Raw genomic sequence first — 27,898 nt, forward strand, 5'->3', positions numbered from 1 at the left:
AGAGAGAGAGAGAGAGAGAGAGAGAGAGAGAAGGGCTACTGGGCCAACGCGCGGTTCGACATAAAATTTTGATCGGGTGAAAATAAACCGGCTGGGACGTGGTTTCAGGTAGGGAAAATCATTGGTGGGGGCTGGCGACGTGGATCGGTCGAGAGGGAAGGGGGAGCTAGCGAACGAACGAACGACATACGAACTCCCCCTTTAGAAGTCTGGAGAAAGGGAACACATGGCACACGTTGTTCATTTTCCACACCTCAAAAAATCTCTCTTCTCATGTACAGATTCCCATTGCTCCTTCCCAACCCCATGATCTCAATGTATTTTTTTCAATGTCATTTGGATGCAGATTGAAACATGCCCTTCGAAGATGGTACATGGATGAGGTAATGGCTAGCCTCTGCTTCGAGATTTCCTAGAAAGTAACTACTACTAGTTCTTTCTTGATCTCGACGCCAAAGAGGACACCAACAGTTCAAACTCCGTTTAACTTGCGATGGTGCAGTCCAGCGTAGATGAATGAAAACTACTGCTTAGGGTTGTGTTTGATGGACTAGGCATGGATGGTTTTATAACCCGAGCATGCTAGGAAACGCCAATAAAATTCTTTTCCATATCTCTTACCTCAATAATAATAAATCTAGAAACAATATTGATGGACATGAAGGATGTTGTGTTCATAGAGATCAACAAGAGGGAGGATATAAAAGGGATAAGCCTTAGAGCTAGGGAAACAGTAGACATCGTTGCATGCCGGAGATCACAACCTAACAGGAAAGCACCACAAGCAATCTGATCTCTACAAGCATACCATGCCCATGTCCATCAACCATTATTAGTGGATCAATCATTGACATGAGAGGCATGGAGCACCCTCAGCTTACACAACCCATACATCCACATTTCATCAGACACAAGCAGTGAATTCCAATCACTTGAAATGGACTGTCCTATTATGCTGCTAAAGGAAGTCCGGAACAACAACAACAACAACAACAACAACAACAACAACAACAACAACAACAACAACAACAACAACAACAACAACAACAACAACAACAACAGTTGCAATGTTTATGTGTTATGTTTTCCCACTATTCATTCTTTGTTGTATTTATCATCCTCATTGGTGATTTTATATTCCTTGTTTGTTGTTCTACCATCCTCACTGGTGATTTAAGAGTCCAATCCCTTTTTGACATTAAATTACTCTTGCCCTACGGTCTTCCTAGCTAGCCGCCGCCTTCAAAAAGGTAGGGTTCTCTGCCTCCCGCTGGCGCTGGTGCCAGTCCGTCCCGTCTCCGATGGCCTTAGGGCCATGGAGATGGAGTGGATCTCGGCTCTTGCCGGTGGGAGGGCTCCGTTTTTAGATCTTTTTCGAGCTTTGTTAGAGTTTGTGTCCTACTCAGGAAGGCGAGACGGCGGCGGCTGCCTGAAGATGGAATAAAGGTCTCCCCGCCTAGCCCTCACTCCGGTGATGCATCTAGCATCATCGGTTGGCGTGTGGAGGCGTGTGTCTCCGGCTGATCTATCTTTGGTGGATTTGCTCGGTTCTCTTCGTCGTTCGCCTTCATTCGTATGTCTTTAGGTTTGATCTTTTTGATCTACACTCTTCATCTGCGGCAATTGCTATTCTGGTGCGTTGGTTATGGGGCCTTAGCACAACGACTTCCCGACTGTCTACTACAACAATGTTTGCCCGGTTCCGGTGATGGAGGGGCAATGACAGCGGCACGCCTTCAGCTCACTTCAGTGCTTGTAATCGTCACTAAGTGGTCGACGAATCTTGATGCATTTTTTATTATTTCTAGTGTTTTGTTGTACTACCATGATTGAAGATTAATAGATTAAAAAATATTCCCGCATTTTTTTTTACTCTTGCCCTGAAGTCTAGAGAAAAATTAATCGCACACAACAATATGTAGTTCAACCGTCATGGAATCTTAGAAAACATACCATGATGGTGCAAGATGTTAACTTGTCTGTCTTTTTCTGTATGGATTCTAAATATGATCCTCTTTAATACATGTGTTTTCTCAATTTGTGCGTATCATCCTTGCGTATGGATTCAAAATATGCGCCCCTTTATATTTTCGGATGTTCCCGAAGGGACCCTTTATACATGTGTTGGACTGTAGATCCATTGTAGCCTGTCACCAATGTAAATTCATTTCGATAAATATTGTCTTCCAAAAAACTCATTGCTTTTTCATGCATAAATACGCCCCCACAAACTTCATTATTTTTTGGCGGTACAAACTTCATTTTTATTTTTATTTTTTTAGCGGTACAAACTTCATTTTTTATTTTTCAGGGGTTTTGTTGAAAAACATATTCTCCCCAAAACCACCACTTGAAAAATATATGCTCAATTCCTTTTGTCAATTTCAGATTGCTTTTACCACGCTTGTCGCGTGGTATATATGCTCAATTCCTCGTACCGCGGAAGCGTTTTGGGCCGGTCGATCGGAGGTTTTTGGCCCAAAACAACGAGAGCGTTAGCCGGAGGTCTGACGGAGCATTGAGCCGTCGGCGGTAAACGGGAGGAATGGCGGCGGCGGCGGCGTCCCATCTGGAGGGTGGCACGAAGCGGCGGCGGCGGAAGGACGAGGAAGTAGAAGCAGGCGCGGAGGCGGCAGAGGACCGCATCTCGGAGCTGCCGGAGGCGCTGCGGCTGCACGTCCTCTGCCTGCTCCCGCTCAAATCCGCCATCCGCACGGGCGCGCTCTCCACCCGGTGGCGCTCCCTCTGGACGCACCGCTGGCCGGCGCCCTCCTCCCTCGACTTCCGCCTCGGCGTCGGCGACTCCCCGCACCCGCTCCTCGAAACCCTAGAGCGGCGCGGGCGGCGGCGCCTCCAGCGGTTCGCCCTCTCCTTCGGCATCGGCGCGTTCAAGGCCGAGCACTTCCGCCGCTGCCTCGACCTCGCCGTCGCCTGCGCCGTGGAGGACCTGCAGGTCCACCGCGTGCACCACTTCTTCGCCCGCTTCTACAAGTTCCGGCTCCCGCTGGGCGACCCCCACCTCGCCCGCCTCTCGTTCCGCTTCATCCGCGTCGACCTCCCCAACTCCTTCTCCGCCCGCTCCCACCCCTTCACCGCCCTCGAGGTCATCCACCTCCGCTGCGTCCACATCTCCGACGACACAGTCAGCAGTCTGGTCGCCGCGTGCCCCCTTCTCCACACCCTCGATTTGCGCTACTGCGAAGGCCTCGACTCCGTCAGCGTCGCGGCGGCCGGGGCGCACCTTAGTAGCCTCACCGTTGCAGAGTGTGATCCGTGCACCGACGTTGTTTTGGCCGATGAGGCATCCGGTCTGCGCTCATTCCGCTACAGCGGCGCCTACATGCCCGCCTACAGCATCCCGGCCACCATCACTAGTCTTGCTGACCTTTACATCTGCTTCAGAGCATCTAACCGCCGGCGACGCTTGTCCGGCACCAGAATCCGGTTTTATGGACAGGAGGCTTACGCTTGCGAGCTGCGCAGAAACTGGCTTCAACTACTAACCAGTCTGTCCAACCTCACCGTGCTTACTCTCTGCAGCAGTATCCTACGGGTTCGTCGCTCTCTGCATTTCATGCCATCCGGTTGATCCCAATACTCAGTTACTGTCTTACTGATAATCTTCTTCATTGCTATGCTTTGCAGAGACTGTCTGCCAAAGCTCGTGCCAGATTAGCTGCCACAGGCGCTGCACCGTGCAAATTACTGAATTTGAGAGAGCTTCAGCTACTGATGTTCGAAGTGGAGATCAACAACATGAACGACATTTACTCTTTCCTTGTGGCATGCTGTGGCCCTCGTTTGGAGAGGCTATTTGTGCAGGTGAACACCAGCTGTTATATATTCCATTGCCTGATAACCTTTGTTGATGAACTGTTAAATTTTTTTGTCTTGTGACCTTGACAAATGCATTCAGTTAGTAGTCATTGTATTGTTGCTTGTGCTTGACGTTCTTACTTATTTTGAATGCTTACTACACCCCCTTGCAGCTTCCGACAATCAATTATCCATATGAGCCAGAGGATGAACCATCAGGATCAGAGTCAGAGGAATTTGGATCAATGGGAGAGCTATCATACCAAGAGGCACATGGGGAAGATGAGCTGGATGACGACTTGTCAGAAGGAGAAGCACCAGAGAAAGATGGGCTAGAGGAACAGCTGTCAGAGGGAGATGCCCTGGAGGAAGATGAGTTAGAGGAAGAGTTGTCAGAGGGAGAAGAACTAGAGGAAGAGCTTTCAGAGGGAAATGAACTAGTGGAAGAGTTGTCAGGGGGAGAGCCACCTGAGGAAAAGCAATCACAGAAACAGGGGTCAATGGAAGAGCAATCTGATGGAGGGCAATCAGAGGAAGAGACACCAGAGCACAGCGATGTCTTTGAGAACCTTATGTTGCTCAAAATGATGAATTTCATGGGACGCTACAATGAGATGCAGCTAGTAAGCCTTGTGTTGAATAAGGCTATTAGTCTCAAGCAACTGATACTATTTACTCCCAAGATTAATCACCCAGAAGAGCTCCAGAAGGATCATATGAATACTTCCCATTTGCTTGAAAGAAAACTATTTTCTCTCAGAAAGGCCTCGCCAAATGCTCAGATAGTTCTCAGCGAGCCTGATGATAGTGCAGTCCAGCCGTTGCATGAGGCTTTGGTCAAGATTTACTGATTTTTGTTGTTGTGGAGTTATGATCGGATAATGTGAAATATCAGAAACAAGCAACCATTAGGTAAGACAAAGAACAAGCTAATCTGCAAGGTAGGCAGGATGCTGTGTTCTCTAGTCCATGAAGGATCATGGAGTATGTTGTCTGGGCCTTATATTCTTAGATCCTTAAGACTATAAAAAATACCATGATTACCCAGTATCTACATTGGCCTGTGGCCTTGTTGTTGGATAAGAAAGTCCTGAAAAACACTGTAGAAAGCTGAGACTTGTTACGCTCTATCTTTGTGCTCGTCAATTCGCATTAGTACCACAGTAGTTCAATCAGTTGGTACGAGTGTTGCATTTTTTTTCATTTGTCCTTATTGCCATCTTTATTACTGATTAATAGTTCTTTTCCTGGCATCAAGAGAAAAACATAAACATGTACAGTAATATGGAGTTTCAACAGGCATGAATCCTGGAAAACGTACCAAATGGTGCTAGCTGAGGCCAAATTGTGTACCCCCTTAGCTTGAAAAACGTTCTTATATTAGCTTGAAAAACGTTCTTATATTATGGGACGGAGGGAGTACTACCTACTCCCTCCGTTCGGAATTACTTGTCGCAAAATGGATGTATCTAGACGTATTTTAGTTCTAGATACATCCATTTCCGAGACAAGTAATTCCGTACGGAGGGAGTATATGTTTGGTCAGATGTTGACCTGTCTGTCACTTTCTGCATCCGAATATGTCACTTTCTACATGTGCTCTACTGTAAACTCATTTTAGCATGCCACTGGTGTAATCCTGAAACATATGACTACAATAATTCAGTTTAGCCTGTCACTGGCTTAACTCTGAGGGAATTTGTCGCTGGTGACAGCTCAAGCCATGTCATTTTTTCTTACCTATATTATGTGTCAGGTCAGGCCTCTCGAGCATTTGGTGCCTTGCTGGTGTGGTCATCATGTATAAACAAACAGCATGGTGGAGTGGTCGCTGGTGGTTGTGTGCTGTTGTGGGTCAGGTTGTGTGCACCAAACCTCAACGAAGTTACCAAGTTACTCAGTTACTGATCCCTCTTACATTTCGCATCATCCGGTTGATCCCAATACTCAGTTACCGATAACCATCTTTGTTGCTATGCTTTGAAGAGACTGTCTGCCAAGGCTCATGCCAGATCAGTTGCCAGAAACGCTGCACCATGCAAATTGCAGAATTTGAGAGTGACAGCTACTGATGTTTGAAACGGAGATCAACAACATGAACGACATTTACTGTTTCCTCGTGGCCTGCTGTGGCCCTCGATTGGAGAGGTTAATTGTGCAGGTGCATGCCAGCTGTTATATCTTCCATTGCTTGATAACCTTTGGTGATGTCCACTGTTAACGAAATTGCCTTAGGACCTTGACAAAAGCATTCAGTTAGTAGCCATTGTATTGTTGCTTGCGCTTGATGTGCTTAGTTAGTTTGAATGCTTACTATGCCCTCACCAGCTTCTGACAGGGAGTTATCCATATGAGCCAGAGGATGAACCATCAGGATTAGAATCAGAGGAAAATGGGTCAATGCAAGAGTTATCCGAGCAAGAGGCACCGGAGGAAGATGAGCTGGGTGAAGACTTGTAAGAAGGAGAAGCACTGGAGAAAGATACGCTGGAGGAAGAGCGCATTTGCTCTGGAGGAAGATGAGCTAGAGGAAGAGCAGACAGAGGGAGCTGTCAGAGGGAAATGAACTAGAGGAGTGTCAGGGGGAGAGCCACCTGAGGAAAAGCACTCACAGAAACAGGGGTCAATGGAACAGCTATCTGATGGAGGGCAATCAGAGGGAGAGACACTAGAGGATGGCAATGGCTTTGAGAACCTTATGTTGCTCAATATGATGAATTTCATGGGGCGCGACAATGAGATGCAGCTAGTAAGCCTTGTGGTGAAGAAGTCTACTAGTCTCAAGCAACTGATACTATTTACTCCCAAGATTAATTACCTAGAAGAGCTCCAGAAGGATCATATGAATACTTGCCATTTTCTTGAAAGAAAAAAACTATGGCCTCTCAGAAAGGCCTCACCAAGTACAATCCAGCCGTTGCACGAGGCTTTTGTCAAGATTTACTGATTTGTTTGTTGTGGAGTCATGGTCAGACAATATGAAACATCAGAAACTAGCAACCATTAGGTAAGACAAAGAACAAGCTAGTCTGCAAGGTAGGCGGGATGCTGTGTTCTGCAGTCCATGAAGGATCGTGGAGTATGTCGTCTGTGCCTTCTATTTTGCGGCTTAACTCTTTAAGACTCTTATAAAAATTATCATGATTACCCAGTGTCTACACTAGCCTGTTGCCCTGTTGGTGTACAAGAAAGTCTTAGAAAAACACTAACCTGTTGCCCTAGACTTGTTGTGCTCTATCTCTGCTGCTCAATTTGCATTTAGTACAGCAGTACTTTAATCATCTGGTACGACAACGAGTGTTGCAATTTTATTTATTTTTCAGTTTTCCTTATGTATTACTGTCAGTATTGCCATCTTCATTGCTGATTAAAACTTATTTTCCTGGTGCCAGTAGAAAATCCAAAACATGTACAGTAATATGGAGTTTCCACAGGCGTGAATCCTGGGAACTGTACCCTAATTTTGGTAGTTGATGCCAAATTATGTACTACTGATATGTTTGATCAGATGTTGACTTGTCTGAATCTCTAATTCTGAATATGTGTCACTTTCTACATGTGCTCTACTGGAGACTCAGTTCAGCCTGCAACTTGTGTAATCCTCAAACATATGACTGCAGGACAAGTTCTTTGCAGCATGTGTTGCACTGTAAATTCAGTTGAGCCTGTCACCGGTGTGACGGAAGAATTTGTGGCTGGTGACAGCATCAGGCCCATGTCATGTTTGCCTACCTATGTTGTGCGTCAGGTCAAGCGTCTCTAAACAATCATCATTTGGTGCCTTGCTGGTGTGGTCATGTATAAATAAGCAACATAGTGGAGTTGCCGGTGCTGGTTGGTTGTGTGCTGTTGTGGGTCAGAGCATGTGCACCAGATCCAAAGGAAGTTACCAAGGCATCAGACCTTTACTCCCCAGATTCTGCAAGATAGGCTGGGTTTTCAGTTCTGTAACCGGCGAAGGATGAAATATCATTCGAGTATATTGTCTGGCCTTATATTCGGCACCTTAAAGATCTTATTGATCCAGTTTCTGAATCAACATTTTTGCCTTATTGGTGTTTTGGTTGGAACGAAGTGGTCATAATTCAGTGCAATAGCTGGGCAACAAGGTCGTATGAATATAGTGTAGTAGGTTGAGACTTGAGAATTGCAGTGCTTTGTTTGTTTTTTTGTTGCTCTCATCAGTCTTCATTTAGTGAGACTTGAGACTTGCATTGCAGTGATCAGCTGGAACATCGGCAACAATTAGAGTGTTATGTTTTCCTACTTTTTCCTTGTACTGCTTTAAGAGTTTACTCCCTTTTAGGAACGAATCCTGGAAACTGTACCTTTTAGGCCAAATTCGTCTTCTATATATCTATTGTCGTCAGATGTCGACTTGCCTGTCATACTCCGCATCTGAAAAGATCTGAACATGTGTCCCTCTGTACATGGGTTGTCACTGTAAATAATTTCAGCGTAGCCTGCCACTTGTGTAGTATTTCAGAAACATCTGACCTCGGCAGAATTTGTAGCTGGTGGCAGCATCAAGTGGTAAGCATGTCTCTTTTGGGGGAATGTGCTAAGCTGCCTAAGCATGTTACGTTTGCTTGCTTATTATGTCAGGTCAAACCCCTTGCTGGTGTGGTGATCGTGTATGAATAAAGATGGAGAAAGAAACATGATGCAGTGGTCACTGGCGGTGTTCTGCTGGTGTGGGTCAGCGCATGTGCACCAGACCAGATCCAGACGAAGTTACCAAGGCATCAATCAATCAGATCTTATCCCCAGAGTGTGGAGGTTAATAATATCCGTGAGGTCTTACGTTAAATCCGTGTAAATTTTTATTTTCAGTTTTTTTTCTTGCATGTTACTATATCATTTGACCGAGTCTTGGTTAAAATCATCCGTGCAAATTTTATTTTCAGTTTTTCCTTTTTCTTTTTTGCATATTAAATTTTAGTCGAGTGAGACCTAGCCACACCCTTCAATCTTTACCTATCTATAGACTATAGTACTACACTAGTACCTGACCTGATCAGCCTGATTTGGATTTAGCAGTGAGGCTGAGCTGAGAGGTCTGGAGCAGGATGGGCTTCTCCTTCTTCGCCTCTCGCGCTGCCGCCAGGTTCCTGGAGGACCTCCGGCGCCCCGCCGGCGTCTCCACCGCGGCGCTCCTCCTCACGGCCGCCAGGTGCCTCCCCCACCCCCGATCCCCTTCGATCCTCCACGTTTCCTCTGAAAGTTCTTCCATTTTTTCCCCTTTCTGTTGCGTGATGATGGTGATCCACTGTTCCTTGCCGCCCCTTTTGTCCGCTTTACCCTTTCTCTTTTTGTTCTTTCTCGTAGCCGTGTCCTTGGTCTAGCACTCTGCGATCTATGTAGATAATCTTAGTCAGCAGGGAGGTGATGTTCATGGAGTGGACAGACATCCATCCGATGTACTACTCCATGAACAGTCCCAATTTTTGTCCCCAAAATCCACTCCTGTTCTTCCGGATCGAGGTGGCTGGCAGCATTTGCGAGCCTCAAAGATTTTCTTCACTGGCTTTGCAGCGGCGGAGGCATTGTGGCCTATGCCGATTCCTCCAGGGCAGAGGAGGCTCCGGAGCCACCACCGGGGAAGAAGAAGGTGGTGGTTCTCGGCACCGGCTGGGCGGGCACCTCCTTCCTCAAGAACCTCGACTCCTCCCGCTACGAGGTGAAGGTCATCTCGCCCCGCAACTACTTCGCGTTCACGCCCCTGCTCCCCAGCGTCACCTGCGGCACCGTGGAGGCGCGCAGCGTCGTCGAGCCGATACGGAGGATGTTCGAGAAGGTACTCGGTTGATCAGTTTGGCCATCGACCCTCTTGTGGTTGCTGTTATGCAAAGCTGTGGAGTAACACAGTGGCTGGCTGCTTCTCTTGTTCTTCTTTCTGCAGAAGGGGAAGGACGTCGCGTATTATGAAGCAGAGTGCTTGAAGATCGATCCGACGAAGAAAGCCGTCCACTGCCGCTCTGCTGTCGGTACCAATTTGGACGGGAATGGCGATTTCATGCTTGATTATGATTACTTGGTTGTCGCTCTTGGGGCTGCTGTCAATACATTTAACACTCCTGGCGTGATGGAGCACTGCCACTTTCTGAAGGTAAAATCTTGTGCAGCATTGTGTGTCTCTTCACTGTTCTGCTTTCTCTCATGTAGTCAGTTCTGAGATGTAAGTTATTCTGTTTAATGTTCTGCAACATCTTCAGATATATTGTACTGTAAAGCATTAGGAAATTTACATTCATGGACTATTAGCCACATCTTGTACTTACAGCCTCACGTTGTAAAAGCCAGGAAGTGGAGGATGCCCAAAAGATTCGGAAGAGTGTGATAGACTGCTTTGAAAGGGCGTCAATTCCTAACATCAGTGAAGAGGAGAAAAGGAAGATCCTTCACTTTGTGATTATTGGTGGTGGACCTACTGGGGTTGAATTTGCCGCGGAGTTGCATGATTTTCTTGTCGAAGATCTGGTGAAGCTATATCCTGCAATTGAACAATTTGTGAAGATAACAATTATTCAATCAGGAGAACATATATTGAATACGTAAGTCGGTACTAAATTACCATATAATGAGGGTTGAACGATCCTGCAGTAATAGCCATGATTCACTTCCATTGCATGGTATATTCAAAGAACTATTATGTCAGGCTCTCATCGCTAAGAACATATTTTGGTATGAATTAAAAGCCTCCAGGGGAATTAATGTATCGGTATGTCAGTCTTCGTTCCCAGATAATTAGGATTGTATGGCTGGTTCACATCTAGGAGACTAGAACATGCATGCTGCAAGTACTGAGCTCCCCAGCAAATTTCCTCCTGAACAATTCTCAAATACTCTCAGGAAAAAGTGAATAGCGATTTGGGATATTTTCCATGTTCAGGAAAACAATTTAGTCACTAGAAGTGGAAAATATATCCCAGTCACTGATTCCTTACCAGGATAGATAGACCAAAACCACCTTACCCCCAAGCAATGCCAGTGTAGGATTAATTCTTACCAAATCTTCTTAGTAATTTTTGGATTGTGGCGGTTTCTTCCCTGTTGTTCCTCCGCTTCCTTTTCTTTTTAAAATGAATGTTCCTAACTGCCATGAAATTATCACGCTTACTGTAGATATTGTGATTTTATTGGGGAATTGGACGCTTGATTTGACAAGGGAAAAATTTGCCCACTGTTTCAATATCCATGCCTTTGTTTGTAGCGTCAGTAGATCTTCTCTTCTCTCCAGTTTATTGTGAGATGATATATCTATTTCATCATGTAGGTTTGACCAAAGGATAGCTGTGTTTGCTGAATCAAAGTTCCAAAGAGACGGCATCGAGTTGAGTACAGGATTCAGAGTGATAAAGGTCTCTGATGATTCAATTACAGTGAAGTGCAAATCATCTGGTGTAGAAACATTGGTGCCGTATGGAATGGCTATTTGGTCTGCGGGTATTGGTACTCGCCCCGTCATTACAGACTTCATGAATCAAGTTGGTCAGGTTGTTCAATCTGAATCAAAGTTGTGTGTTCAGGTTACCAAGTTATGCTTAACTTCTAACATTTTGTTGACGAATGCAAATGTTCTCTCTTTCAACAGGGCAAACGACGTGCCTTGGCTACTAATGAATGGTTAAGAGTTCCTGAGTGTGATAGTGTCTATGCAATTGGTGACTGTTCTTCAATAAGTCAAAGGAAAATAATGGTATATATAAAGCATTTCATAAATATTTTTGCACCCTCTTTGCGTTTTCGTACTTCCTAGGCGGAGATATCATAGGAACAGCTACACACACCGCACCTCTGAATTATCATTGCACTGTTATGGTTTCTTGGTAGATCTGTCATCGGTGTCAAATTAGTCATTCTACTGGTATGCATGTATGTTCCAGTTTCCTCCGTATAAGTATAACAAAGTTTATCACACTGAATAAACAAGCACACTGAACATCTAAGTTAGCAAAGTCCAGTGCATGTTTCATCCTCCCTCTGACTCGTTTGCTTTTGTTTTTTTCAGGAGGACATTTCAACAATATTTAAAGTAGCAGACAAGGATAACTCTGGCACCTTGACACTGAAAGAAATAAACGATGTTCTAGAAGATATTTGTATAAGATACCCTCAAGTAGAACTGTATATGAAAAGTATGCACATGGTCGATATTGCTGATTTGATAAAAGGAGGCATAGGCGATTCCCACAAGGAGTCGATGGTGGTTAACATAGAGGAGTTCAAAAAAGCTTTGTGTCATGTCGACTCCCAAGTTAAAACTGTTCCGGCGACTGCTCAGGTTGCCTCAATTTCCATAGAACACATGGGTTGATGATATTTTAGAATAGATAATGTTTTGGTCCGTGAACAACCCATTTGTCTTTGTGTGAATACTCCCTCATTATTTCTGTGATATTTGTCAGGTCGCCGCGCAACAAGGGTATTATCTTGCTGACTGCTTTAACAAAAAGGATCACTGCACAGAGCATCCAGAAGGTCCGTTGCGCCTGACGGGGTCAGGGGAAGGGCATCACAACTTCCGCCCATTCCGGTATTTAGCTTTCCGTTACAGCTGTACTTGTACCCTCATACTCACATCTTTTAGGCCCGAAAGGCATAACCTGTACTTCAAACTTTGCACAGCTTTGGGGGCACATCATGACTCTAGATAGTAATCAATTGCTGTCAGTAGCCACCTACTTCGATAGGGGTGATCTGTACCCAAAACTGCTTAATAAACACTGGGTCCATATCTACAGTTGCTCTTTCAATTATGCAGTATTCAACAATTAGGAAATCAGCAATATGGTTACCTAAAACCCCCTCGGATTTTTACAATCTATTATCTTCACGGTAACACTTGGACTTTTTTAGGAAGAACATGCTTGAGTTGCAACATGGTTAGCCTTTGGCTTAAAAACAACTTGGGTTGATTTCATAACTAGGGCAGTTCCAGGCTCTTCGTTCGCAAATTTTTCAGTGGAATACTTGGAGTTAGCTAGTTTTATGCTGATCATTTGCTCTTGCTTCGTTATCTTATATATACCACCTCATCTTTTGATGTCCTGGCATTCAAGGTACAAGCATCTCGGGCAGTTCGCGCCCTTGGGCGGGGAGCAAGCCGCGGCCGAGCTCCCGGGCGACTGGGTCTCCATGGGCCACAGCACCCAGTGGCTCTGGTACTCCGTTTACGCAAGGTAAGAACCATGACTGACCCATACCATCCACCACTCTGTCCGAACGAAGAAACCATGGCACCTCAGCCTTATCCGCCTTATCCCCTTCCCGAGTCGTTTAGCCGCAACTGAGATCGTCCCTTTCCATGAATGAATGAGCAGCAAGCAGGTGAGCTGGCGCACTCGGGTCCTGGTGGTATCCGACTGGACCCGGAGGTTCATATTCGGGAGGGACTCGAGCCGGATCTAGGCACTCGATTCCACGATGCAACGCAGCAAAAACCTCTCTGTACAGTATTTGATTGGGCAAATAAGGAAGCAAAGGCTGTCTGTCTGTTGATTGTTCCTTTCCTGTCCTGCCAACGGAGCCATCACCCTTCGTCTGCTGCATGTGAATATGTGATGGTTCTCTTCTCTTCTCTGGATGTGGTTGGCTGTGAATCTGAACTTCTGAAGCGTTCCTGGGGCGACGAACTGACCGAGTGCCCACAGTTCATTGGTAAATGTGCAAAATGCGTGTGAATTTGGTGTACATGGCTCTGTTTTTCTTCTTCTTATTATTCTTTTGAACTGGCTCTGCTGATTTTCGTTCCATGTTTATTTCACTTGTTATTAGTGGACTCCCTAACATCTTGTGGGAATAATTATAAAGAACAATGTAGGTTATTCTCTCCATTAACATCGTTTTTTTTACGCGTCCATTAACATCGTTGATCTGTATGCAACGTCGCACACGATGGTTTGTTTGGTAACAGCAGTCAGTGCTGGTTTACGCTGGAAGAAAACCGCCAAATAAGAAGTAGATGCGACTTTGGCCATCAGTGAGCAGCAGCAGCAGTAACGATAAGTTAACATTACAGTACTGTACATGATCACATGGCCATCTCTACGGGTATATGTGAGAACGTACATGATCACGTGGTGATTGGCGTATACGTGTACTGTATTTGTCTGGTCCTCCTCCTGGCCAGACGATACAAGTAGACGGTGGCCCAGTACACCGTACTTCGTACCACACGGCCGGGGCGGCGTCAGTGAATGGTCCATCTCCTACGTTAGATGTACAGGCCATTTCAGGGTAGAACCTACCACTACCAGAGAGCGGAGCCCAGTACAGCCAATATTTGCCATGCTCTTACAGAAGCAAATAAACAACGTTTCAATTTTTTGGCCGGAAGATGACGGATTTGTCTTGGGGCTTAACCCAAATTTCCAAAATGGCGGGCTCTCCCCCTACTACTGAGGTTAGGTATGACAGCTGCGATCCCAATGCACTAGACGTATATACCTATCTGCAAAAGTTAGTGCTTGTCCCCGGAGCTTTTCAGATTTCATCAAAGGAGAAGAAGAAAAGAGCATTTCGAGAAGAACATGTAGGCCTCCCACCCTAACCCTTTCCAAAAAAGAATGTCTAGTCCAGGCTTGAGGTGTGAGGTTCAAGACACACCTGATAGATAGTTAGATACACACTACGATTTTTTGTCTATGACCTGTCAAGTTGCTTTGTTTCGCAGCATGTCCTAGCCCATATGTAACACAAATCCTTAGCAGAAATTAAAGAAAGAACATGTGTGGTGGTGCTGCTTTTAGCAAAACACTCATTGCTTCGATTAACAATTCTCTAGCCAGAATACTTGATAGCCTGCTGGTTTCCCCTACTAGCTAAGGGTGGAGCTTCCTTAGTGCCAAATGCCCCCCTCCCCGTAAAAAATGCTTAACGTGTCACACGCGGGAATATGTATTTGACATGTCATGTTATATTCTGCCATGAAAAGTCAAAAGATATTTGAATGAAACCAAGAATTGGAAGGGTAGGAGTGAAAGATTTAAACTAGAAACTACAAGTAAGCGAAAATAAAGCTTTCTGTAGCAATGGTTATAACATTGTAAATTATAGTGATCTAATGCATCCTTTCATGCTCAACTCCATATTATATTTACAAATATCAAGAGTACTCATTGCCAAACATTTGCATGGAACATGCGGGAACCATCCCGAAGGCTTTAGCTGCAAAGATTGTACTCATGGATACAACAAAAGGGACATGTGTGACATCTGCTAAGGGACACAACCTAATTATGTGGTAAGTCATCACTGAGCTTAACTACTTGGATAGCATTCACGGTTTGGAAAATTCGAAATTCTTCATACTGCATGCATAAGTATTGCAATTGGATTTGATATTGGTGCCATAATTCTTGCATTATGTGCAACTATACTCATCAATAGTCAGGAGAGAGGCATACAAAATCGAGTGCATACTTAAAGAAAAATTAAGGCTTGCTCTTGGACAACTAATGTTAGATGAAAGTGCTACAAATAAAATAAAGATAATATTGGTGAAGGAGTTGGAAAACGAAACCAACAATTTTGATGCCAGACGTATTCTTGTCCATGGAGGACATGGCACAATTTATAAGGGTATTGTGTATGATCAATATGTGTCAAAAATTAAAATGTCAAAACTAGTAAAGTAAACTAACATGGATCGATTTATCAATGAGGTTGTCATACTATCATAAATCATTCACCACAATGTTGTGAAGCTTTTTGGTTGTTGTTTGGAAATAGAGGTGCCTCTGTTGGCTACGATGAAGAATGTGATAATGTACATTACTGTTGAGTAATATTTGATATTTAATCAGATTAGTGGTGGGGCTTGATGAAGAATGTTGAGGAGGGCCAAGGAGAATTATGCTTGAAATTTGAGTAATATTTGATATTTAATCTTAACAATTAAGGACATCTTACGCATATGGAGGAGGGGGGGCATTGGTCCCCTTGCATGTTAAGTGTTGTTTCCATATATGGAATCTACATATTGCATACTATTCGTTGAGTATAGCCATCCCTAGTTTTTTTATCCACAACTACGTCATGTTGGTGCTCTGATTGTTGTTCTATACTTATCGTGTGGTTCCTGGCCGGGAAAGGCCATGCGCAAGAATTCATCAGTAAAATAAAAGAGTAGAATGGGTTCAACGCCCTACCCCCGCCCCTTTGCTGCCTACTGTCCATGGTAATGAAATCCATCAGTGTAGTGTTTTTGTTCATTGAGGATGCCTTCATTTTTTTGTTCCATGCTATGTTTGTCGTAACGTATATTTACATCAATTTTTTGGCTTCAAAACCTTTGTTCTCTCGAGTTGGTTTCTGAAAATTCTTCTCATTAAGTATATGTCCAAACAAAACGATATTGCTAGATTGTCCGCTTTGTAACGTGGTTTCAAGGTAAGACATCTAAATCAAAACTGAGGCAAATTGACCTCAGCCCAAGCTGGCGGCCACATATGTTTCTGCAAGGATGGTTGTATCAGATGGAGCCATGCAGTCCATCGCCCGCTATCTGGCAGATAGTGGAGCCACACTTCGCAATGGAAAGACCTTGATGGCATCTCAATATTCACATTTATTGTGGGCGTGCGAGAGATGGAGTGTTTACGAGGTACTCCCTTGATTAAAAAATTCATGTTTTTTTGGATATTGATATGGTCTTCAATATTAACTTTTGACCACTAATTTCCACAAACACACGCATACACACACTTGTGCTATCTAAGCTAGGGTGTACTATATTTATTCTACACCCCTAGTAAACTTATATAAAATGTAGTAAAGTTGTGTACAAAAACTAGTAGTTTTGGAATGATTTTTTTTACTATCCAAATTGTGTACAAAAAGTTTTCTCTACAATGTAATAAATTTGTGTATCTAGTTCTGTTGGAAAAGGCGGTACCTAGGAGGCGCTTAGGCACGCTTAGCCGCTAGCCAATGACCATACGCCTTGGCTAGGGCATTAACGAAACTCTAGGCAGGAGAAGCAAAAAAATTGCCCGCTGAAATGTGAAATCATGCTCTGTTGCACAAATATGCCAAAAGGGTCATATTTCAATGGCAGTACTTGGTAGTTTACTCACTTATTTGCTCTAAGTTAATATATGTACACATATAAAACCCTAAAACACCCTGCTATCCAAATTATATGTCCGCCTAGGATGTACCTAGGGCGCTTAAGCGTCGTCTAGACGCTAGGCGAAGGCTAACCGCCTCGTTTACGCCTAGCGCTTTTTCCAACCTTGGTATCTAGTAAAGAATAATGTAGAAAATCTGTGGCTTGGCTAGTAAAAAGGTTATTCCAAAATTACTACTTTTGTATACAACTTTAATATATTTTGTGAAAATATACTATGCATGTAGAATAACTATTATCGATTAGAATAACAAAAGGAAGTTATTATATTATAAATATTCTTTTTGAGATAAATCTAAACATTTCATTTACAAGTTTTTGATCTAAATATTTAAAATAACATTTGTTGTTGATATTTTTTTTACATTAACGCTTGTCCATGTATTTTGTGATATGAAGGAATCATACTCTATAGACACCTCAAATTCTTACGATTGACTATGTTTTATATGGTAGTTTTGGGTATCCTGCTAATAGACCATCCTTATGTGGCACATCGTTACTAGTGTCTTAGAGTGGTGTTATTCACAAACAAGGACAATCAAACAGAATCATGTGATAATCACTAAGCTCTTCAAATATTGCCCTTATTTGGCGGTTTCCATCAGAAGCTTGTACAAGATTATGTAAACCATAGTCACCATGTATACAATACCCCAAAGGATGAGTTAGGGGTGATGCTAGGGTTCTTCAAGGGTCTGGTAGAGAGTAACTTTGATCTCCCATAGGTGTAGGCGATCAATGGTAGATCTTTTCAATAAGTAAACATATCGACCCACAAGAAGCTTAATGAATTCCTAAGTGCAAAAATAGTAAAGATTCACCCTAAATGCTAAACGATGTGACAGTTACGGTTTGTGACGGTGGAGTTGCAATGAAATGTGAGTAACAATAAAATTAAAAAGTATAAGAGTGCAACAAGGGGCCAATCATCAGTAAGTCTAAGGACAAGCCAGTTGTGTTATTTATGGTGATCAAACATTTCTTGAGGACGGCAGAAATATCACATAGTTGTTAATTTCATAATGATTTGCATTGATTATTATTGCTTGCTTGGTGTTGTGTGGATAGATACTAATACTATGTGCTGCAAAACCATTGAATCACACAAACTTATGATTTTGCTCTCATCAAGCATCTGAAAATACTAAAATTTATTAAGGCGTGAAGCCCAAGTATAGATACCTCCTCCAGGGTCCCTATTCACCCCATTTAACTTTCAAGACAAGTGTAGTCCCATACTGCTAGTTGAGGAGAAATAACACCAATATATAAGATGAGTTGTTCTACTTGTACTTGTAGCATGAGGAAAAAGGAGCAACAATGCACACCACACCCACTTGACTCAACTCGCCACAGAATGCGTCCATTGCTTTTCATGAATTGAGTTCATGCTAATGTTACGCGGCTTGTTGAAAGAACTAAAAAATTGCTGAACAATGCACTGCTAATACTCTGGTATACGTGTCAATGTCTGAGCTCGTTTTTTAGAGAAAAGGCATAGAGCCCGACTTCAAATTAATGAAGCCATCAACCGAGCTCGTTGATGACACGTTCCTTACTTTCCCAGTTTTGTTTCAGCGCGTGGCAGTTTGTAGTTTTCTGTGCTTTTCGGATGTGTCCCCATGCGTCATCTCTCTGTTGAAAGTATGCAAACAAGAGAGTCTAGGGATAGACACATATTGTACACCAAATTTGAACTCACACAAGCTTGCCAAGTTTTTTTTATGTTGTGTTCTCCGTTATCCCACTCTCGGCAATTTCATGCAGAACCGTACGGGAGAATAAGCCTCCGAAACATAATTCTTTGTGAATCTACACCAGGTGACGGGTGATGCATTTTTTTTAGGAAGCTTCTGATGAAACGACCGCGCGCTTCTAATTGACTACATCGTCAACTACAGATCGTCGGCTTTCACTACTTCCTCTAGGAGGATGGTCACACCATCTTCCCAACCATAGGCGGTGACCCTGTTGCGCAGGGGTTTCCGACGAGCTCATATTCTTTGAACCATTTTTTGTGGCATTTGCTTTTGGTCTTTGTAAGAATATGCCAAATATTTCTAACTTCTCTGTGCGTGATTTCTTCCGTCAACACAAAATTGTTATGTGGCACAGCATGTTATCATGCTCGGGGCCTTGGGCGAGCGAGCAAGGCTGCCTCTCTTGTTCGTTCCCTTTTTGTCGTACCAAGTGCCAACGGATCCATCATCCTTCTCCGTTGCATGTGATTGATTGTGAATAGGAAGCGCATCTGGCACAACAAACTGAACAAGTGTCACTTTGGTGGCTGCAGTTCGTGCGCGTCTCACGCGAAGCTGTTGCCAGAGTGCTTTATCTTGTTCGTAATAAATGTAAAAGCTCGTGTGAATTTGGTGTAGTACTATACAAAATGCATCCGCTTTTTTTCCTTCCACGTTTTTTCTGAACACCCATGTTTTATTTACCTGTTATTGGATTTTTTTTTCAAGGGCCGACAAAAAAAAAGCAACGTGGCTGCTGGGATTCGAGCCCAGATCTCCACGGCCACAACATGGAATTCTAACCACTGAACTACACCCACATTGTTTTTTACTATTGAATTTCCGTCAAATTATTTTCTAATTATTATGGGCGAGTAGTACTAATCTACGTTGGATTTTATTTCAAGGGCCGACCAAAAAAAGTAATGTGTGGCTGCTGGGATTCGAGCCCAGGTCTCCACGGCCACAACGTGGAATTCTAACCACTGAACTACAGCCACATTATTCATTATTGAATTTATTTCAATTTATTTAATAATTATCATAGGTCGAGTAATAATCTAGGTTGTTTTCTCCATAAGCTCAAATGATCGGTATGCAATGCCGCAAGCAGCTTCTACTTTACGCTCGAACATGACACAAGTTAGCAGTACTGTTTTATCTCTTACAGCTAAAATTAGTACTAGTTGCATGGGACCTGAACTACCAGTGACCAGTTAATAACCGTAAAAACGTAGCAGTAGCACATCAGATGATGATCGACGATGACGGCGTGTACGTGTACTGTATTTGTCTGGTCCTGGCCAGCCAAAGGGATACGAGTGGACGTGGCTCAGTACGCCGTCACTCGCTTTTGTGAATAATGGTCCATTTCCTACGCTAGAGCCTAGATGTACGTACATTTTCTTTTAGCATGGGGGTAGATGTACGTACATGTGATGTACACGTACGCCGCTACAGGGTACTACGTACCACAGAGCGGGGCCCACCATGTCGGTTCTTGTCAGTTCTCGACCGCCGCTGAAATGTACCGAGATTACGGTAACCAGTTCTGTCGAATGTCCGATCTTTTTCTTGTGTCGCTCGACTAAAGTCCAATCCAACCAATATTTGCATCGTTTATGGAGAAGATTATGGTTGAAACTGGTCTCATTCGATGGTCACTGACTTTTTTTGCTGGGAAAGAGGATTGTCTTGGAGAACGGCATTTTGGAGCTCGGCCTCCATGGAGTCCGTTTTTTAAATAAAAAATAAAATTCATATTTTTTGGTTTCAAAGAATTCTAATTTTTTTTTGAGAATTACCTTGAGATGCGATCTATGCAAAAAAAATGCATGGACTTTTGGGATGAATAGTATCATGTGTTAAGAAGCGTATATTTGTTTTTTTTGCACAACCCTCGTTTCAACGTATTTCGTCCTGAAAATTTACACACACATGTGTGGTATGCCTTCATATATGTCTATATTTTTTTCAGAAGTTTTTGAAATGTAGAAATATGAAAATTTTGGAATTTTGAATTTTTCAAAAACCGACCTCCATGAAAACCGAGCTCCAAAAGCAACTTTCGGATGTCTTGGGGCTAGCCAAATTTCCAAAATTGTAGGCCCACTCCCTACTGCTACGAAATTAGCCACAAAAGCTGCGGTCTCAATGTACTAGATGTTGGTTTTTTTTTTCAAGGGCTGACCGAAAAAAAACTAATGTGTGGCTGCTGGGATTCGAGCCCAGGTCTCCATGGCCACAACATGGAATTCTAACCACTGAACTACAGCCACATTATTTATTATTGAATTTCTTTCAATTTATTTAATAATTATTATAGGTCGAGTAATAATCTAGGTTGTTTTCTCCATAAGCTCAATGATCGGTATGCAATGCCGCGCTGTAGCACGTTCTACTTTAAGCTCGAACATGACACGAATTAGTAGTACTATTTTATTCCTTACAGCTTAAATTAGTACTAGTTGCATGGGACCTGAACTATCAGTGACCAGTTGTAGGCCAGGCTAGTAGCAGCAACAGTAACATCAAAATAACTAGTTCTGGTTGGGAACATCAGTGACTGTACGACAGTACGAGTAAGAGCATCTCTAAACCCGTAAAATTTTAAAAAGCTTGTTTCGCGCGAGAAATTTAAGCAAAGACTCGTCGAAGCTCGCTTCCATAGATAGTTCTTCACCGGAATGACGCCTCGGCGCGGTGGCGCATCGGGCATGGCGCGAGGCGAGAGCTCCTCCTCCAGCTCGCTCTTCACCGAAATGAGCCGCGATGCGCCTGCAGATGAGCTCCCCGCGGATCAGTTGCCGGAGGAGGCGTGGCGGCGGCGGGCGAGCTCGCGGTCGAAGTCCTCAAGCTCGCGGTGGTCGAACGCCGACGACGGCCGGCTACCACGGTTCAGCCACCGACGCGCCCCCCGCTTGTGCGCGGCGTCAGATTTGGCGTGGCGCCGACGCTCCGCCTCATCCCCAGAGCCGTCCATGGCTTTCGTAGGCTTGCCGGCGACGAGAAATCGAGCGGCACGGTGGGGAATCGGGGAGAAATGCGGCGGTGGGGGGATAAGGTTTCGAACCCGCAACTGCCCCGCAAACCCGCAGTTATACTGCTTCGGAGGTAACGTTTGCGGGCTGCGGCAAAAAAAATTACGGGTCGGACGAGTATACAGACTCTGCTCTGGCTAAAAAATTAGACCGAGCTCGTATACTCGCCGGAATTATGCGGGTTCACGCGTTATGCGGAGTCTGCTAGAGTTGCTCTAATAACCGTAAAAATGCAGTAGTCGTAGCACATCAGGTGGTGATCGACGATGATGGCGTGTATGTGTACAGTATTTGCCTGGTCCTCTCCTGGCCAGCCAAACGGATACGAGTCGACGTGGCTCAGTACGCCGTCGATCGCTTTTGTACCACACGGAGCGTGAGTGAATAATGGTCCATTTCCTACGCCAGATGCACGTACATGTGATGTACACGTACGCCGCTACAGGGTACTACGTACCACAGAGCGGGGCCCACCATGTCGGTTCTTGTCAGTTATATCGGCCACCGCTGAAATGTACCGAGATGATTTTTTGTGTGTGTGTGTGAAAAACCTTTCCATCTATTCATTATCAATCATGATTTCAGCAGCCAGTTCTGTCGAATGTCCGATCTTTTTTGTTGTTTCGCTTCACTAAAGTCCAATCCAACCAATATTTGCATCGTTTATAGAAAACATTATGGTTCAAACTTCGAAAATACAAAGGTGGACATGGTTTCACGCGCACTCACATGAATAGAAATTAATAAAAAATATTGGGGAATTTTTAAAATTCTGAAATTTTGCAGTATGAAACTTAGTCGACCATTCTACTCATGTGCGGAGTTTCATGATGTATTGACACTCATGATATTCTTAGTGAAGAAAATATAATTATGACCATACTATTCATCAAATAGTATTTTTTAATATAGCTTCGATTTTGTCATTTTTACTAGTTTAGCACAGATACGATTTCTTCATGAAACTTTATATTCGAGTATTACCGATTGAATATGTATATTACTCCCTCTGTACCGTAATATATGTAGCTGGAGTAGCCCAGCTACTCTAGCAACATATATTACGGTACAGAGGGAGTACAAAAATAAATTTAGATTTGTTTGATTTTTTTAAAAATTTTGAATATACTATTTAATATTCATAAGGGGTGCACATGAAACCATGTTTACCAAATCCGCGTCCAGCTTGTCCTAATTCGAGGGTCACCGAACTTTGTGCGGGGTTTCCCAAATTTCCATAATGGTGGACCATCTTCCTACTGTACTGAGATTAGCCACAAAAGCTGCGGTCTCAATGTACTAGATGTCCCTATCTGCAAAAATTAGTGCTTGCCTCCTGATCTTTTCAGATTTCATCAGAGGAGAAAAAGAGAAAAGGGGCATTTCAAGAGGAACATGTAGGCCTCCCGCTCCAACTCTTTCCAGAAAGAATGTCCAGGCTTGAGGTGTGAGGTCCAAGAAACACCTGGTTAGATAGTTAGATACACGCACACTTGCGCGTAGATCTTTTTTGTCTCTGATCTGTCAAAGTTCCCTCGTTTTGCAGCATTGTCCTGACCCGAAATGCAAAACAGTTGGTGGTGCTTCTTTTAGCAAAACACTCATTGCTTCGATTAATAATTCTCTGACCAGGATACCTAAATAACCTGCTGGTTTTCCCTACTAGCTAAGGGTGGAGCTTCATTATGGCCAAAGGAGGTGTTAGGATTAATTAGCATATGTTAATTAAGGGTTATATCTCCACTTCCAAGTTCCAAACCATCAAGCGGTTACTTTAGGCAACCGGTGCAACTCTTGTACCAGTCGCGTCCCTTCGGGGGCTATAAATATGTAACATGTCATCCATCAATACACAAAACTATTCTCTTTCTCTTTCTCTCTCGTTTTACTTTAACACGTTATCAGCATGCTCCCGGCAAAGCGACCCCATCGGCCTCACCGCACAACATGGAAGACAAAGGGTAGCGACCCAAAGAGCAGCCGGACCCATGGCCGCACACGCCACGACCATTTGGAGCCACACTGCTCACAGAACAACAACAAAAATGTTGCCTTATAGTACATCATAAGGCACCATATTTATCAAGATCTTAAATAAGTTTACTTGGAGGAGGAATCTCCTAGTGCCTTGTTTCCGGCCCGCAAAACGAGGTATGAAGCCTAGAAACTCAAACCACAAGAAAGGCATACACACCCACGATATCTGGTTATTTTGTATCAGCAATCCCTAGGACGCAAAGGACCTCAAGGATAAAGGTTCAAATCTTCAAATCAAAATTCCATGATAACACTTCCGCACTGCACGCTCAACGCGAGGGCACTACACTATCAGTAGCAAAGGTACTGCAATACAGAGACTAGTGAACTTCGTGTCGAATAAAACTGCACGCGGTGTTTTTTGGGTACCTTTTTTGCTCTAGTTTTTAACCGTTTATCGGAACGACGCGTGTAATATACCGTTGAGAAGCTATGGATTATGTGCAAATTCGCCATGTTGAACATTTTTTGAGATTCTCATGATTTATGAGCAGTTTTAAAAACGGTGCGATGCACGACGAGTGGCAACGAGCGTTTTTTCGCGTGTTTTTCTAAACCACTTGTCAGAATGAAGCAAATGATACACCATTGGAAACATATCGTCGAGGCGCATCTTTTTCATACCTATTATTTTCTCTAATTCATAACGGTTTAAGAGCAATTTTAAATTTAGTAAATCATGGAATTGTGTTTTTTTCGATTTTTTTATAATTTTTGGTACTGTTTTCGCTTCAGTTTTTGAACTGTTTGTCGAAATGAAGCGTATGATACGCCGTTGGAAAGCTAATGACGAGGCGCAACTTTCATATATTGAAATGTTTTTGAGATTCCTTACGGTTTTTAGTTAATTTTGAAAATCGTGCGGCTGACGACGAGAGGCAGCGGCCGGTTTTCGTGAAATTTTCACAAACCGCTTCTTGAAATGATTCAAATTATACGCCGTTGGATAGATATTGACGAGACACAACTTTTTCATGTAGAACACTTTCTCTGAATCCTTACGGTTTAAGAGAAATTTTGATTTTTAACGAAATGCAGAGACTCTTTTTTTTCGCGACCCAAAATCGTCGTGTGTATTGTATCAGACAGAAAACCGCACTGCTTTCAGACTAAAAACTGCACTTCATCAGACCGACAAGTGCACTGCATGTTTTTTTTGTGGGACATAAATTTTCCCACACGAGTTTTTCTTTTTGTTGTCTTTTTTTCAACTTTCTTTTCTGACGCTAGTGGACCGCAAATATATGGGCAAATGAGCCGCGACATATATCAAAGTGAACCGCATTATCATCTTGCGCTAATTTTTTTGCATTTTCATTTGGGGGCAAATGAACGGCATCACTCTGAAAAGTGAACCACATTCGAGGGTCAAATGCACTGCAGCGTTGTATTTGATATAGTGAACAATTGAGGAGTTTTATTATAGTGAACCACGTGGGAGAACAAAGTGAGCTTCAAAACATATACTATATCTTTTCATTATTTTTATACAGCCACACACACAGCCGTACACACAAAATCCACAATGTCACAAGCCGAACAGCTGCACCTGCAGACTACACCATGCCACTGAACTGTATATGCAAAATAGAATAGGCTACTTGTGCCTGACGAGATGAAACTTTTTTCTATAAAAATAAAAGAAAAAAATGCCACCCGCGCCACCAAACTGCAATCACGCTGCAATTAACTGAATCTCCACGTGCACCTAACTGTTCGTGGGATCCGGGTGCACTACTCGCGGGATCCGGGTGCACTGCACATCCAAAATCCAAAAAAGGAAAAACACTCCTATGATCCGCACAGTACGGCGAGGTGCATTGCACCTTGCGTCGCTGGCGAGCTGCACTAGCACGTCAATCACTGAGACTATCAAAGGGTGGCGAGGCAAGGCAGGGCCGCGGTAGATCCAGTCGTGGGAGGGGTGGATCCAGCCGCGGCGACAAAAGCATGCCGTGAATTGCACGCGCACGAGCTCTGCACCACACGGGCACACCACGCGAACTGCGCGGGGGCTCAAGGGTCTCCAGTCGGCGTAGATCATGGTGGCCGACGTCCACTAGGACCAATCAGACGTGTTGACGACGGCTCACTTGAGGTGGTGATGTGGGACAGCAGAGGCATTGTCGAAGGGAGACCAGATCGAGGGGGAGGTCGCCAGATATTGGTGGAAAGAGATCTAGCAAGGGATCGGCGGTGGCCTCCACGCCCAAGCCCGACCGCCGAATACCACGCTGGGTCGTTGGCACCCAAAAAGTTCGAGGGGAGGGGAAAGGTGGCGCGCCCTACTGCCGGTAGTCCGCGTCGCTGCAGATCGAGGCGAGGGGAAGGTCGGTGAGGCCTGGGGAAGGGAAAGGAGGTGTGACGGTGCTCCTCTACCTCACCTGGATCCGCCCAAGGGAAGGACTAAGGGCCACGGATCCGGGGTTTGCGAGGGGATTGAGGAGGGGAAGGAGGTGCGCTGGGAGGTGGCAGAGGTAAGTGGAGATGTGGTCCAGTGGGGGTGAGGCGGGGTGGGGGGGATGCGTTGCGGGAAGAGAAGCCGGGATGGCGGGAAGGCGCGGGGAGGATGGGTGCCTCATGGAGGTAGGGCGGGCACGGGAGGGGGGGGGGAGAAGGAAGTGGTGGCGCTGGGCGCTGGAGGAGGAGTCCAGCACGGCATGGACCTCGCTGGCCCACGCATCCGACCACCACGCGCGGGAGGTCGCGGATCCGGGTCCTATCTGTTGGGGAACGTAGTAATTTCAAAAAAATTCCTACGCACACGCAAGATCATGGTGATGCATAGCAACGAGAGGGGACAGTGTTGTCCACGTACCCTCGTAGACCAAAAGCGGAAGCGTTATGACAACGCGGTTGATGTAGTCGTACGTCTTCATGGCCCGACCGATCAAGCACCGAAACTACGGCACCTCCGAGTTCTAGCACACGTTCAGCTCGATGACGTCCCTCGAACTCCGGTCCAGCCGAGTGTCGAGGGAGAGTTCTGTCAGCATGACGGCGTGGTGACGATCTTGATGTTCTACCGTCACAGGGCTTCGCCTAAGCACCGCTACGATATTATCGAGGTGGAATATGGTGGAGGGGGGCACCGCACACGGCTAATAGATCTCAAGGATCAATTGTTGTTGTGCCTAGAGGTGCCCCCCTGCCCCCGTATATAAAGGAGCAAGGGGGAGGGGGCGGCCGACCTAGGAGGGGGCGCGCCAAGGGGAGTCCTACTCCCAACTCCCTCCTTCCTTGTTGGAGTAGGAGAAGGGGAAAGAGGGGGAGAGGAAGAAGGAAAAGGGGGCTGCGCCCCTTGTCCAATTCGGACCAGAGGAGGGGCGCAGGCCTCCTTCCTTTTGGCCTCTCTCCTCTATTCCCGTATGGCCCAATAAGGCCCATATACTTCCCGGCGAATTCCCGTAACTCTCCGGTACTCCGAAAAATACCCGAATCACTCGGAACCTTTCCGAACTCCGAATATAGTCGTCCAATATATCGATCTTTACGTCTTGACCATTTGGAGACTCCTCGTCATGTCCCCGATCTCATCCGGGACTCCGAACTCCTTCGGTACATCAAAACTCATAAACTCATAATATAACTGTCATCGAAACCTTAAGCATGCGGACCCTACGGGTTCGAGAACAATGTAGACATGACCGAAACACGTTTCCGGTCAATAACCATTAGCGGAACCTGGATGCTCATATTGGCTCCCACATATTCTACGAAGATCTTTATCGGTCAAACCGCATAACAGCATACGTTGTTCCCTTTGTCATCGGTATGTTACTTGCCTGAGATTCGATCGTCGGTATCTCAATACCTAGTTCAATCTCGTTACCGGCAAGTCTCTTTACTCGTTCCGTAATACATCATCCCGCAACTAACTAATTAGTTGTAATGCTTGCAAGGCTTATAGTGATGTGCATTATTGAGTGGGCCCAGAGATACCTCTCCGCCAATTGGAGTGACAAATCCTAATCTCGAAATACGCCAACCCAACAAGTACCTTTGGAGACACCTGTAGAGCACCTTTATAATCACCCAGTTACGTTGTGACATTTGGTAGCACACAAAGTGTTCCTCCGGTAAACGGGAGTTGCATAATCTCATAGTTACAGGAACATGTATAAGTCATG

General features: G+C 44.5%; 2 protein-coding genes, 2 non-coding genes and 1 pseudogene across 7 annotated transcripts; 3 read left to right on the top strand and 2 right to left on the bottom strand.

Moving 5' to 3' along the window:
* The first annotated feature begins 2,464 nt into the window (after positions 1 to 2,464).
* On the top strand, positions 2,465 to 8,185 carry LOC119335718. 4 transcript variants are annotated; one of them, XR_005161988.1, is made up of 4 exons: positions 2,465 to 3,553; positions 3,646 to 3,822; positions 3,990 to 4,728; positions 5,573 to 8,185. XR_005161988.1 is itself a non-coding variant. In XM_037607812.1 (3 exons), exons 1-3 carry the CDS (start codon positions 2,546 to 2,548, stop codon positions 4,665 to 4,667), a joined length of 1,863 nt encoding a protein of 620 aa, XP_037463709.1. In that variant the 5' UTR covers positions 2,465 to 2,545; the 3' UTR covers positions 4,668 to 4,909. The 4 variants fall into 4 exon arrangements, 1 of the variants encoding a protein (XP_037463709.1); XR_005161989.1 differs by having other exon boundaries at positions 5,578 to 8,185; XR_005161990.1 differs by having other exon boundaries at positions 5,803 to 8,185.
* LOC119335721 lies at positions 5,755 to 8,185 on the top strand (annotated as a pseudogene).
* Positions 8,186 to 8,844: 659 nt separating this feature from the next.
* Positions 8,845 to 13,678, top strand: LOC119335720 (external alternative NAD(P)H-ubiquinone oxidoreductase B1, mitochondrial-like). The gene is made up of 10 exons (XM_037607813.1): positions 8,845 to 8,989; positions 9,352 to 9,613; positions 9,719 to 9,925; positions 10,120 to 10,370; positions 11,093 to 11,312; positions 11,411 to 11,515; positions 11,828 to 12,100; positions 12,225 to 12,352; positions 12,879 to 12,998; positions 13,140 to 13,678. The coding sequence occupies exons 1-10, from the start codon at positions 8,886 to 8,888 to the stop codon at positions 13,225 to 13,227; spliced, it is 1,758 nt and encodes a 585-aa protein (XP_037463710.1). The 5' UTR covers positions 8,845 to 8,885; the 3' UTR covers positions 13,228 to 13,678.
* A 5,941-nt stretch (positions 13,679 to 19,619) lies between these two features.
* Positions 19,620 to 19,691, bottom strand: TRNAH-GUG. Its single transcript has one exon. It is a non-coding gene; the product is annotated as a tRNA-His (tRNA).
* A 1,206-nt stretch (positions 19,692 to 20,897) lies between these two features.
* TRNAH-GUG lies at positions 20,898 to 20,969 on the bottom strand. Its single transcript has one exon. It is a non-coding gene; the product is annotated as a tRNA-His (tRNA).
* Positions 20,970 to 27,898: the final 6,929 nt, after the last annotated feature.

The sequence above is a fragment of the Triticum dicoccoides genome, chromosome 7B, assembly GCF_002162155.2.
Source record: "Triticum dicoccoides isolate Atlit2015 ecotype Zavitan chromosome 7B, WEW_v2.0, whole genome shotgun sequence".
Lineage (NCBI taxonomy): Eukaryota > Viridiplantae > Streptophyta > Magnoliopsida > Poales > Poaceae > Triticum > Triticum dicoccoides.